The sequence below is a fragment of the Hevea brasiliensis genome, chromosome 1, assembly GCF_030052815.1.
Source record: "Hevea brasiliensis isolate MT/VB/25A 57/8 chromosome 1, ASM3005281v1, whole genome shotgun sequence".
In the NCBI taxonomy this organism is placed as follows: domain Eukaryota; kingdom Viridiplantae; phylum Streptophyta; class Magnoliopsida; order Malpighiales; family Euphorbiaceae; genus Hevea; species Hevea brasiliensis.
The window spans coordinates 6,832,445-6,846,839 of record NC_079493.1 but is presented as its reverse complement, the minus strand read 5'-3'; the positions used below and the strand labels follow the sequence as shown (position 1 = coordinate 6,846,839).

Here is a 14,395-nt window from a genome sequence, read left to right as displayed (position 1 = left end):
ATATTTTATTTATTTCATAACATAATATTTTAAATTAATTTATAAGTATAATAATAACTCTGTTGCGCTCTTAACAGATTTCTTACTGGCGGAGCGTAAGAGCTAAAGGGCAAAATAATGAGAACGTACTGTTTTAGTGTAATAGTATAATAATAATGAAAGATTTCAAATATCCATTAAATATCGGTTTCTTCAAGTGTAAGTTCCGATAGATGATCATTTTTTAAGGTTTTTTTTTTTTTATCCTGTGTTTGAAATCTAAAATTTTATTGATTTTTTTTATTAAATTTCATATTTAAAATGGAAGAATTTAATTTCTTTTGACTTAAAAAAAAATTCATTTTCAATGATCGTGCGAACACTCAATTATATTATTTTCTTACAAATGATAAGCCATTGAGTTCATATTAAGATTTACTATTGATAAAACTTAACCTTCGTCATTTCTTTTTTTAATCTTTCACCAAAATGGGAGAGATATAAGACGTGATAGACGCTGAAATCACTTGGGAGAAAAATTCATAAATAAATGAATAAAATACATCTGAATACGCCTGGGAGGTAATACACAAAATTTTCCAATGAATGGGTCATTTCCCGCAACAATGTGATACTTCTTGCAACTCAACTGCAATCTTGTCACTATTTTAATCATTAACTTGAAATATAGAGAAGGCTAACCTATATCAATGACTAAATTATGGCTGTTAGCATGACTAAATTCTTCCTCTATCCGATCTTCTGTACAATGATCTGTCAAAATTGATGGTGTTATCATCTTAAGTTGAGAAATCTTGTTGACTTGATCCAAGTTCCTTGCTCAAGTGGCTCACACCTATTTAACAAAGTCTGGAGGTCAACAGAAAAATCCTCAATGGGCAGGCTTGATCAAAAAACATAAGCATTTGTAACCACCACAAGAATTCTGGGGTACTCAAACATAATCTAGTAACCACCAAAGGCTCAAAGAATGCCTATCAACTCCTTCAGTTTCTCCATTTTACTGCAGACATAAGAAACAATAGCAATCATTAATGATTTTGGAAGCAGAAAAACAAACAATAATATATATATATATATATATATATAACTTAAGCTTTTCGCCCAATATGTCCCATCTATTTCTAAATTATTTAATCCAGTACAGTAAAAAATGCCCAATTTAACTCCCTAATGAGCTCAGCCAATTGTATGATCAAGTTGAGTAATGCTAAGCATTTGGCAATTCAACAAGACAGTAACAAAGAAGTGGCATCAAAACCTGAAACTGAACATGAAAACACCATAAAACCTTCATAACACGACAAGCCAGTCATATACTTAGCACATCAAAACAAGTAAACTACCATACCTCTTTGGAAGGGAAGGTAGTAGCTCTTCAACAACTTGAACAATAACTGAACCATCTACCCTTCTCTCAGAAGAATTCATCTTTTCTTCTGCAATCATACAAGAAAATGAAAGATCTATTAATTCCATAACAACCACAGTACACATGCTAAACTATTAGATAGCCCATACTTCCAAGAGGTGGAACTGGTTCAACCTACTAGTTTATTTAATGATGAATGATCAGTTCACCCTTACATCTAACATGAAAGAATGCTGCAAAGTAAGCAATTAACATCCTGAAAGTGATCAATTATGCAAAAATGCAAAAGCACACTTTATGACAGATTCTAATAGGATAAAGTAGCAATTTGCCGCTTCAACTTGTCATTAAGGGGCAAATCACCCCAAAATTATCTTCCGCCCCGTAGGTTTTATTGTTGGGGCAATTTAAGTCTCAATATCTGATAAAAGCCCAAAAATAAGTGCTCAATTCAGTCAGAATTAGAACTAAATTGCTCCAAAAATAAAACTTACAGGCTAATTTGCCCACAAAATTAATTTTGGGGTGAATTGCCTTTTAATGACAAGTTCAAGGGACAAATTGCTACTTTATCCAATTCAAATATATTGGATTTGTGCCTCAAATGCAGACAGAATAAGAAAGCACAGAAGCAAGGGTTATTAAGATTCATCATAAGTACCATAAGAAAATGGCATTACTTGGTATGCAAATTCTGGAAGATTGTAACAAACATATATGGGAAACATCATGTTGATGTAAGTTGCCAATTTTACTACAGCAACAATACCAGAAGCAACAATATTGTAGCATTTATTTTATCCTTACGAAAAAGTACAATTATGAAAAGAGACAGAAACAGAATGATTAGGCATTCATGAATTCTCAGAAGAGGAATTTTTTGTTCTTTCAATAACCAAAGGAAGAAAAAGAAATTAAATGGAACCAAGGAAACACCAAATACACAAATATATTTTCATGGAATAATCATATTTTAGATCTAATTCCAAAAACCAGAACTAGAATAAGAACAAGTATAGTTGTGGTACAACCATGTTCCCCCCACAGAATTTTGTAGTATACATAGCTCCGCTTCAAAATAAATTTATTAAAAAAAATCCAATACCTTCATTTTCTTGACTCGAGTAATCCCCTCTAAGATATGAACTATCACTCCAATCTAAATTTAAGCCTTCTTCTTGTGCAAACTTCTCCATCATACAACCAATTAGATTGTAGGCAACCATGCTCGTCTCATCACAAACTTCTTGGACGCCTAAATATATATTGGTATGTGAATCTTTCTTATTGGAGATAAATTTTACCTTTCTAGTGCAAAAGTTAGTAGAGGGCAAACCCTGTGAATTTCCCCAATCTCCTTTAGTACCCTGTTCATGTTCATTTTCTTTGATAGATATGTTATTTAACCTTCCATTAGAAGGAAAGTGTGGGGAAAAACTATTTCCTCTTGATGTCCCAAATTTGCCCATACTTTCGACTTCAAACCAAGTCATGTCCACATCAAGAATGTCATCAAGATTTCTTTTTTCTTGCCACACAGTGGAACCACAACTCCCATCAGGGGTAGAAATTGATGGCTTGGAACCCATTGGTACAAACTCCCCACAACTCTCTTCTAGATTATCCAAACTAACAGAATAAGTCCTACTACTCAGAATGTTTCTACGTTGAACTTGATGACCACCATCATCACCGTCACCAGTATGAGCATCGTTTGTATCATGTTGACCATCATCATCATTTTTATCATGATAACCATCATCATCAACCCCACCATCATCGCTTTCTTCTAATTCTTCCATGTATGCATCAGAAAAATCCTCATCAAACTCACGGGCAGGAAGCAAATCCCAGACTATCTGCTTCATTTGAGCACTTACACTTAATATGCATTCCAACTCTTCTTCAATTTCTTCCTTAAGGAAGCATGGTGTGCTTCTAGAACCCCTGTTGATAATAGCAAGAGCTTCTAATAAAGATTTAGGAATTGTATCTAAATCACTACATTCAAAAAGATATTCAGTTAACATTTTCTTCATCGCTGTTCTTAAACACCCATTTGAGACTTTAGCATGAGGGTCTAAAAGAAGCTGCAAGGTTTTCAGCTCTGATATTCTAACCTTTGTTTCGAGTAACCAAATAGCTTTTGCTATATCATTCTGCAAGGTTTTTACTTCTGGTGAGAACTGCTCAAAGTCTACTACAGGGGAATTTGAATAGCCTGTTGTTAGTTTTAGTGATAAACTTGCTACAGCAAGTGCCTTGGCTAACGGTGCTTGTAACTCTTCCCCTCCAACAACTTCTGAAAGCATTTTCTCAATACTGCTCCTCACATTATAAATTAACTGTCCTCGGCTAAATCCATGTCTGTTTTGTTGTAAACAAGGAGTACTAGCTGTGACACCTCTAAGTTTCCTGCGCATAGCAAGCAGGGTTTCAGAAGACAAATCCTCTAGTCTTTCCAGTATTTTAATAGCAGAAGCATGATGTGAATGACATGTGGGGAACAAGAGTGTCAAACAATTGTCTTTGACATTTTGAGGATCCTTGAGAAGTTGAGATAGCTGTGTAAAAATATCTTTTTGCCCACTATTATTCTGATCCCGAAAAACCCTTGGAATTAATTCTTTGATCACCTTTTTCATCTTTGGACGGGTTTTTTCAAAGTTGACCGAGCCTCTTGTTAGTAAAATGGCAAGAAGGAACAGCCCCTTATTTGTCAAAGCATCAAGGCATGATAGAAGGAACCTTTTCAGATTGGATACGCCAGAGACTACTTTATCTTCTTGGATAGTATTATCCTCTCTTTCATCAATATGTACTCCAAATGCTTGTTCAACATGCCTTTTCACAGTTTCATAGAATATCTGAGAAACAAAAACTAAATAAGTAAATATGAATTTAAAACAGTGCCAGACCTATTGCTAGAAAGCTACAATTAAGAAGCAAACACAAGCCATATCAAAGGGTCAACGAAAAATACATACTACATCACAACTAAGTTAAATAGTTGCCTTTTAGAACTGCTTAAAATGCAACATTCTCAGCCTCATATTATGTCCAAACGATGCAAATCAACCTTGCTTCAAGCACCCTTTCTAATCATATGGAGTGAAAGTGGCCCTTTTAACACCTTGATAAAATAGGGAAACTAACTACAAGCCATTCTTTGAGGCCACTACAATTAAAATGCAAACACAAGCCATGTCAAAGGGTAAATGAAACAACTAAGCTAATTTGTCACCTTTTAGAACTGCTCAAAATGCAATATTCTCAATCTCACATTATGCCCAAAAGATGCAAATTACCCTTGCTTCATACACCCTTTCTAATCATACAGAGAGATAGTGGCTCCTTTAACACCCTGATGCAATAAGGAAACTAAATACAAGCCGTGCTTTGAGGCCAATATAACATATAAGCAACAAACAAATAAGAGAAAGAATTTCTCCTTTCATCTTCATTAGCCATCATGTTCTATATTTTATTTCTTTAACGCTTCTTAATTTTACCAAAATTTTTTAAACAAAGAAGTTGTACAAGAAAATACTCACATTCACAAAAGAATATGAGATAGTAGCTATCTGGTATACTCACTGTTCCTTATCCTTATTTTTTATCCCAATTTTTTGAGAATTGCCATTTTGATGTATTTATATGTGCTATTATCTTGTATCCCTATCCCTGCTTTTATTAGCAGCCACTAAGAACATTTCCTTGCTCTTTGACATTTAACTTACCCATATTATTGTGTTCATCATACATTTTTTATAGATCAGATCTGATACAATCTCTGGAACAGAGATTGGAACTCAGAACAGAGAACAGAGAAGAAAGATGAGATGAGAAGAGAAAAGAATGAGATGAGACGAGAATAGAGAAATGGGATAAGAAGAGAACAATGATTCAAAGAAGAGAAGAGAGTATATTATTGAATTGAATCTTGAATAAATCCAGACAGGTATAAGCTGACCCATTTCACACATAGTAGTAACTTCTCTCTGACCGATTTAGACATCTAAAACTAACTCTACCAGACCTGAACTGTTTTAGGTATTTCCCTCCAAAAGCAGTTACACTACTTTCCTCTCCAACTACCCATCCACCCAAGACTAACACTTCACTACTACTATCTATTAACATTCTTTCTGCTTTTCCTATAATATGCAACAACATGCTCATTTTGATCTAATATATTTAACAATTATCAATAAAAACACCCACTTAGTTGAACTTCAGCAGGAATTCATGAAAGAAACTTACATCATCATCCCTAAGCAAAGATTCAGGCAATGACCTGGACAAATCACACCAACCCCAATTAATATAATTATCATAGTGAAGGTAGTGCAAAGATATGGCAGGGAAAACAGTAACTCACCTATATTGTAAAAGCTGATCCTTTTCAGATTTAGACATTGGCAACCCCATCAACCACCTGCACAAGAGACACCATTTGGTTCTTCTTAGACAGAACCAACTTACTTTAGAGAGCAAAGGAATGCAAATAAATGAATAAAAACCCAATTGTAAAAAAAAAAATTCTAATCTTACCATTCAATTCAACGGCAACAAATACAAGTACATTGAACAAACCAATTCCCAGAAAAAAAAAAAAATATATATATATATATATAACTCATAGACACTACATGGGAAAGAGTGGAAATTAATTCAGAAGCAACGCTTGATCCCGTACTATCATACTCTATTAAGTTTGTCGTGCTTAATTAAATGAAGGAAGAAAATTTGGAGGAGCATTGCAGGCAAAAAAAAAAAAAAAAAAACAAGGGAAGAAATAAAGCGACCTTCTCTTGAGTTTGAGTTGTTGATCTCGGTGCTTAAGATGTGAGAGAATCGATTCGCAATCCGTTTGATAGAGCCCCAATTTACCTTCCATGTACATGATATTAGGGTTTCTTGTTGATATTAACAAGATTCCACAGACTCGCACAGAGATTGAAGAGGGAGGGATTCCTTTTAGGTTTCTTAAAACTAATTACGAGGGTTTAAGAAGACCGAGTTATTTCAATCTTCAGGTCATGTGTCGGCTAGGCATGGCGTGGCGTGGCTTGGATTAGTGCTGAGAAGCTATGCACTCTGTAATAAGGAAGTTTTTTATAATTATTTTGTCTAAAATAAAGTGAAATTATTTTATTTAAAAAATTAAACCGACTAAAATTTATATATTTAATTTATAAATAATTAAAATTATTTATCATGAATAATTAAAGTAATTTTATCTAATTATTTTGTTTATTTATTTTATTTTATAAATAATTATTTAATTATTATATATTTATATCTATATTATTTATAAATATATGAAGAAGAAAAGAAGAATGTTTGTTTTGTCTAAATTTCTTTTATTTTTAAAATTAATTATAATTATATTTTATTATTTAAATTAATTTTAAAATTTATATAAATTTAATATTTTTAATTTTAAAATTTATATAAATTTAAAATTTTTAATCTTATTTTTATTTAATTTTAATAAAATATAAAATTTTATAAAAAATAATTAATTAAAATAAAAAATTAATAAAAAAATATTATCAATCCTTGCATTATTTATAAAAATATATTTATTGTGATAAATATATAACTCGTCGTAAATAATATTAAAGACAATAATATAAAAATAATACATATAAATTTATCACTAATATTATTTTACAGTAAAAATATTCGATATTAATAATTTTAGTAAGGCGCTAATCTTTTAGAGACGAAATATTAATAATAATTCTATAATATTTTATATTGTCATTAATAAATTATAATGAATAAATATTTATTGTTAAATACATAATAATTTTATTTTTTAATAAATTAAAATTTTAATATTATTTTAATAAAAATTTTACTTATACTAAACAAATATATTATAATTCTTAATATAGCAATTCTATGATTATAATCTTATAAGTATTCTTAATTCATTAAAAATTATTTAATTTATTTTAATAAAATTAATAAATATATATTTAATTAAATAAAAATTTAGAATTAACTACATATGAAAATTAAAATTTTTAATTTTTAATGAATTTAAATTAATGAGTTTAAATAGATGAATCACATTGTTGGTCATAAATTTATAATCTTTTTTAATTATTTATATTGATAAAATATAACTTTAATCAAACTTAAAATGTATTTTTATATATAAATAAATTTTATTTATTTTATTTTATTAAGAATAAAAAAATAATTTTATATTCTCAAATTATTGTTCAATGTAATAAATCAAAAATTATTTTTATTGAAAAATTTAATGAAATTTTTATAATTACATTTTAATTTTGACTAATTTAGGTAAGTATAATAAAACTAACACTAATTTTAAAATTTTAAATAAAATTAAGAAAGTGCTTAGAATTTTTTATTAATTAGTCCTATTTTCAAATTAATTTTATTCTTTACATCAATAAAATATAATAATTTATAAATATATTGAAAAATTTTAAAAATACTATTCATAAAAATTATTTAGACTTTATTTGGATGATTAAATATTTAAAATATAAATAAATTTTAATTTTATTTTAAAATATAATAAAAAACCATAATATCAAATTTAAATGCTTATTTTTTTAAATTATTATTATTATTATTATTATTATTATTATTATTATTATTATTATTATTATTAGTTGCAAGATGAAAATTATCTGGATGAGAGATATAATACTTTGCCAAATTAGTTGAAAATTACTATGTTTAAGAATATGTGAATGATCATTATTATAGATAGACAGACATTATTTTATTTACACCTTAATAACTCATGTAAATTTATTTAACACAATTTTCTTTCTGTTCTATTGGAGTGATAGAAGAAGCTTGAGGATAAAATATATTTTTTTATTTTTTTAAATTTGTGAAATTTGAGCTAATGGTAATAATACTCGCACAAAATCATTATTCCTTCTTTTTTTTTTTATAAAAATGTTATTCTTCTTTCTTACCCTATTATTCTTTTTAGAAATTTCTAGTACTTTTATGTAATCATTAAAATTAAAAAAAAAAAAAATCTTTGTTTGAAGATAAAACATAATAATAACAGATTAATTAAGAGAGTATTTATCTTAATTTATAAACTGGTCAAATCAATTTATAAGTTCTAAATATAGGTTGATCTATTTATTGATAATAATTTTTGAATTTATAAATTAAACTTATAAATATTATTTAATATCATTTTTAGACGTTTTAATAATAAATATATTTATAAGTTATTTTTTATTAAATATATTAATTATTTATCAATCACTTATAAATATTTTAACTAAATATATAACTACTTAAATGCCTATAAAGCCAGCTTAAGGTAAACTAATCATAGTCAGAAATTTACAGTTTTATACATAAATATTATATATAAACTATTTTTTTACACTAGTGAGATTCAATTCTTAAGTTTAAAGAACACGAATTTTATAATTAAAAATATTTTTTTATCTATTTTAAACAGACCAAGTGGTTTTGTCTTGCATTTTTTTCTTTATTTTTATTAAAAAACTATATATATATATATATTATACAACTTAGCTAAGCCCTTATCCTAAAAATTTGGGGTCGGCTATATGGATTCGCTTTCTCCACTTTAAACGATTTTGGGTTAAATCCTCAGAAAGAAATGTGTAATATTTCTAGGTCATGTTGTATAACTCTCCTCTAAGTCAATTTAGGTCTACCTCTTTTTTTTTCTTTCTATCCTCTAACCTAATGTGCTCTATTTGTCTAACTTGAGCCTTCGTATGTCTACGCTTCACATGACCAAACCACCTCAATCTCCCTTCTCTTAACTTATCCTCAATTTGCACCACTCATACATTTTCTCTGATACTCTCATTACGGACTTTATCTAGTCTAGTATGGCCACTCATCCACCTTAATATTCTCATCTCTGCAACTCTTATCTTAGACGCATACGACTCCTTCAGTGCCCAACACTCACTACCATATTGTTAGTAGTATGCCCTAGAGCATATCATTTAGTATGTATCTTGTACATATTTTTATTAATAAAAGGCATTTCCACTTTTCCGTTTACATAATATATTTATGTGTAATAGAAAAGGTCTATTGATATTTTGTTAGAAATTCTATTCTTAAGTTGTTAAGAATATGAGCGACAGTATTTCTAGCACAAAGTATCGTAAATAGGTTCACAATCGAGGATACTTCATAATAAGGATATGACTTATCCAGAAAGATTGTATTCATGTTTGTTCCCAAGTTATTTATATAAGATATAAATAAGATGGAATGGTGAGTCTCATGCCATATAACAAACATGATAGGCACTTATACATGATAAGTAGGCCGAACCAGTGACACTTATGACAAACACATGGAATTTACTCTTGTCAATGTATTGTCATAAATAATATCAGTGCATATAATCTTTAGACCTGAGATAGCACATTTATCTTGTATATAGGTGGTTTGAGTTTGATACTGCTTTCATACTTGTACTATGTATGGGTATATGGGTATGGGTTGGCTCCTACTAGTTATATATGGAGGTAGGTGTTGATCAAAATGGAATCTGTTCCTCTAAGTAAATAGAGATAAAATTCTATGTTCATTTAATTGTTCTTGATGTTTCAAGTTCCTGGCCAGGACAGATAGATTTAATCAGAAAAGAATTTCTGATGAAAAAATCTTTTTAATCAAGAACTAGAATTAAAAGAGAACATAATATTCATAGCAAATGGAGTTTGACATAAACCATGACTCCAGCTTGAGTTGGGATTTTGTAGCAGAGAGATTCTAGTGCATGGTAACATATGATTATAGGTTCATTTAAGGTAAACCTTATTACTAATTGGGTGGCCATGGCATGCTATGCTAGGTGTTAACCATGGTCTATGAGATGCATAAAATGATTTAGAGAAATCATTTATGGTAAGAAAGAGTTCTGATGATATTAAGAGTTAATATCATGTCTCATTGTCAATTAGTGATGAGCCTAGTAAGTCACACACATACACAAGTTATCACCTAATTAAATATGATTTAATTAATTAATTAAAGAGTTTAATTGATTAATTAAATAGGTTTGGTTTGCAATTAGATTGCAAAGTCCCTAGAATAACTTGAAACCAAATATAGGTTATTGGATGTATAATATAAGTTAAATTTATATTTAAAGTGTTTAAATATGAATTTAATTAATGAGAAATTAATTAATAAAGGTTAATTAATTGATTTATATTTGATATAAATTGATTAGAAGAAGAGAAATAATTATTTTGGGTTGAGAACTCAAAATTAAGACACAGGAGCATTTTGGTCATTTCACAGGGAGACATGTGACACCATGAGATGGTGACACATGACATTACACATAAGCTTGCTAAATGTTTTTTAATCATGTAAGATGATTAAAATTAAGATTAAATATAGGTTTGACACTTGGCACAATGTGATTGGGTCAATTAAACCTAGAGCCAATCAGAAAGTGACATGTGGCAAGGGTTTTAAGTGGTGACCTAGCTATATAAGGGAAAGGATGAAAAGAAAAATACCTAGCTGCTATTTGTTTCATTGTGGCCGCCCCAAAGCACCTCTCCCTTTCATCTTCTTCATCTCTCATCAATTCAAAGAGATTAACTAACAATCTCTTGAATTAAAAATACTAAAAATCATTTCTAGTGTCCTGTTTACATCTTTAATCTCTTAAAAGGCAAAACTTGATTTTCTAATTAATAGAAAAAGGTTTAGAAGCTGTTCAATGGCTGCCATAGGTGTTCTTGGAGTGGACAAGCTAGAGGGACAACATCTGCTGTCCTGAAGACGCATCTCAAAGGCACGAATACACTGCAGTGCATCAATAGGTTAGTGTGTTTGTTCTTAATTTAATCTAGGGTTCTAAAATTAATCTGATTAATTTTAAAATCTTAAATGGAAAATACAGATCTAAAAACATATTAAAAGAGTTTTAATATGTTGTTTATCATTGAAATCAAATAGATAAAAATAAATCTTGCATGATGCATGTGACCCTAGGTAAAAATTTTTTAATTCAATGGTATAAACTTGTGTTTTTCACTCTTCCGTTCCTTTAATTGGTATCAGAGCCACTATATTTGCCATTTAGATAGTTGATTATATGATTTAATTGTGTGTTTTGATCATGAGATGATTTATCCATTGCTGGTTGCAATGGATGTGTGGCGGCATGCTTGGAGAATACCAACATGGTGCGCATGGTTTGGCTTTATGGGTGGTACAAAGGTTTGGCTTTTTAATTCTGCAATTGTTGTATGATCTAAAAGCTCATCCTATGTCTAATTAAATTGTTTAATTAGAATTTTAATTACACAATTAAATTTTGATTCAAATCAGAATTTTAAAAATTGTTTGAATGTGATTCAAATCTGAATTTTAAAAGTTGTTTGAATGTGATTCAAATCTAAATTTTTAAGGTTGTTTGAATCATATTTAAATCTGATTTTTTAAAGTTGTTTGAATAATATTCAGATCTGAATTTTTAAAAATTGTTTGAATGTGATTCAAATCTGATTTTTTAAAAATTGTTTGAATGTGATTCAAATCTGAATTTTTAAGGTTGTTTGAATGTGATTCAAATCTAAATTTTTAAATTTGTTTGAATGAGATTCAAATCTGAATTTTTAAATTTATTTGAATCATATTCAAATCTGGATTTTTAAGTTGAATATGAGATATTCAATTTAATTTAATTATTTATGTTTTATTTAATTGTTAAATAGTGATATACATGATGGATGATCATGGACTATAAAAGACCAATGTGATTGGATTTATTTCTTTTATGTTTCTTTGGGATTGTAAATTAATTAATTTATTTTAATTTATTTTGGGCATGTATTATTAAGTTTGTAATAATTTTGGGTTGTAATTTCATTTATTTAAGTTTTTGTAAATTCGCTTTGGTATGCCAAGGATTACTATGTAATATTGGATTGCAAGAAGTTCAAGGAGGTCAAGAGCATTGGTGGGACCAGTGGGAGGAATTCAAGATCAAGTGTTGATTATGTACTCCTTCAGCAACTCTTGTAAAATGAATGAATGAAATGCACCTAGGAATGCCCTGATTCAATTCTTGGTGGCTTAGAATTGAATCCCTTAGAAAGTCTATGATCATACCATATTTACTGCTTATCCATGAATGCATGAGATATATGGGAATGTATGCAATTATATGATATATGCATGCTAAATGGATAATGTGCAAAGTGAGACCTTAATAGTAATTAGGATGACCATAAAATCTTCCAAACAAATGATTAAGTTAGAAATGCTATAATTAAAGTAATTATAACATGGGCCCTCCATTGGGGCAATTACTTTAAGAAATTTTAAATAGTTGCATAAAATGCAATTAATTTAAGAGATTTTCTTAAAAATAATTGTTAAGCATGAGATGTTGTAAATATGTAAATGGTTTGGTGGCCAATATTGGATGTACCTGAGGACATTAAAATTATTTGCATAATTACTGACTCAATGGGATCAACTTAACTAATGTAAGATAAGTCAATAATGGATGTACCTGGGATTTTGAGCATTAGGGGCTAGGTAAAGGATTAAACCTCACATGAGATGTAATAGGTAAGGAGTTGCTCACTTATAGTTTATTGTAATTTCAATAATGAATATACCTGAGGATGATCAATAGAATTATAAGAATTCAATCACCCACTAGAAATCCATCCAACTAGGATTTCCATTTCCTACTTTGGAAGTGTAGGATTCGCTAAGTTAGTGGGAGGACCAATTTGATTAAAAAACCATAATCATTTTGGTGAATTACTTGATACATTTACTAATTAATCTGGTTATTTTTTGCAGTTAATTTTTTGATAATAATGAGCACAGAACAACCACCACCATCCAATATCCTTGCAAGCATACTTGATCGCAATAGGTTGACAGGACCTAATCTCTCTGATTGGCTAAGAAATTTGAAACTTGTCCTGCACCTTGAACATATAAGATATGTTCTAGACTCAAATGTTCTTAGTCCCTTACCTCCAGAGGCCACTCCAGAGGAACGTGAAACTTTGGACAAGTGGAAGGAGCATGATATGAGAGCTAAGTGTTCCATGCTTGCTTCCATGAGTAATGAGTTACAGAAGCAGCATGAAAACATGCAGAATGCGAGTGAGATCCTCCTTCACCTACGAGAGTTGTATGGTGAGCATAGCTGGAATACTAGGTATGAGATATCTAGGCAGCTATTCCGCATGAGGATGTCTGAGGGACAAAGTGTTGGGGATCATGTCCATAAGATGATTCGGCTGATTGAACAGTTGGAACATCTTGATTTGAACATGGATTTCCAACTACAAACGGATTTGATCCTTCAGTCCCTTCCTGAGTCTTTTGGGATTTTTGTGATAAATTTCCATATGACTAAACAGAAATGCACCTTAATTGGTTTACTCAATATGCTGGTTATTGCCCAAAAGAATATGCCGGGCAATAAAGGAAAAGAGGCTGCTTTGATTGCATCTTCTTCTACTGGAAAGTCCAACAAGAAGAAGGGCAATAAGAAAAAGAAATCTCAGATTCGTGGTCCTTCCAAGAAAATAGCTAAACAGGAAAGGAAGACTAAAGCTGATGAAGGCAAAGGAAAGTGTTTCCATTGCCAGAAGGATGGGCACTAGAAAAGGAACTGCCCAGAGTATAGCAATCTAAAAGAATGCAATGCCATGGTGAAAACCAACTCAAGTTCAAAATATATTTGGCACTTAAGGTTATATCATGTTGCAGAAGATAGGATTGCAAAATTGGAGAAAATGAGGATTTTATCCTCATTGGGCTCTGAGCCTACTTCAACTTGTGAATCTTGCCTTCAGGGCAAAATGACTAGATCACCCTTTGTTGGACAAGGACTAAGGGCTGAAAATATTTTGGAGCTAATACATAGTGATGTATGTGGTCCATTTAAAGAAATGGCTAGAGGTGGTTTTCATTACTTTATTACCTTTACTGATGATAAATCAAGGTTTAAGTATTTGT

The 14,395-nt window shown here is 30.0% G+C and overlaps 1 protein-coding gene across 3 annotated transcripts; it reads right to left on the bottom strand.

Annotated features, from left to right (window-relative positions):
- Window positions 1–506: 506 nt before the first annotated feature.
- LOC110640101 (uncharacterized) lies at window positions 507–6,367 on the bottom strand. 3 transcript variants are annotated; one of them, XM_021791285.2, is made up of 7 exons: window positions 6,181–6,367; window positions 5,754–5,834; window positions 5,636–5,669; window positions 4,121–4,239; window positions 2,478–3,787; window positions 1,352–1,439; window positions 507–1,003 (listed from the first exon to the last, which is right to left on the bottom strand). In XM_021791285.2, the coding sequence occupies exons 1-7, from the start codon at window positions 6,276–6,278 to the stop codon at window positions 964–966; spliced, it is 1,770 nt and encodes a 589-aa protein (XP_021646977.2). In that variant the 5' UTR covers window positions 6,279–6,367; the 3' UTR covers window positions 507–963. The 3 variants fall into 3 exon arrangements, with proteins under 3 accessions (XP_021646977.2, XP_021646975.2, XP_021646976.2); XM_021791283.2 differs by having other exon boundaries at window positions 2,478–4,239; XM_021791284.2 differs by having other exon boundaries at window positions 2,478–4,239; window positions 5,754–5,810.
- Between the last annotated feature and the right edge of the window lie 8,028 nt (window positions 6,368–14,395).

What these genes read in the sequence shown, in the direction of transcription:
- LOC110640101 (XM_021791283.2), bottom strand. Translation starts at nt 6,278, where the DNA reads ATGTACATGGAAGGTAAATTGGGGCTCTATCAAACGGATTGCGAATCG. An exon ending in CTTTGCTTAGGGATGATGAT is followed by an intron (nt 4,240 to 5,635) that starts GTAAGTTTCTTT and finishes TTTGTTTCTCAG; the next exon opens with ATATTCTATGAAACTGTGAA. An exon ending in CTCGAGTCAAGAAAATGAAG is followed by an intron (nt 1,440 to 2,477) that starts GTATTGGATTTT and finishes GTATGATTGCAG; the next exon opens with AAGAAAAGATGAATTCTTCT.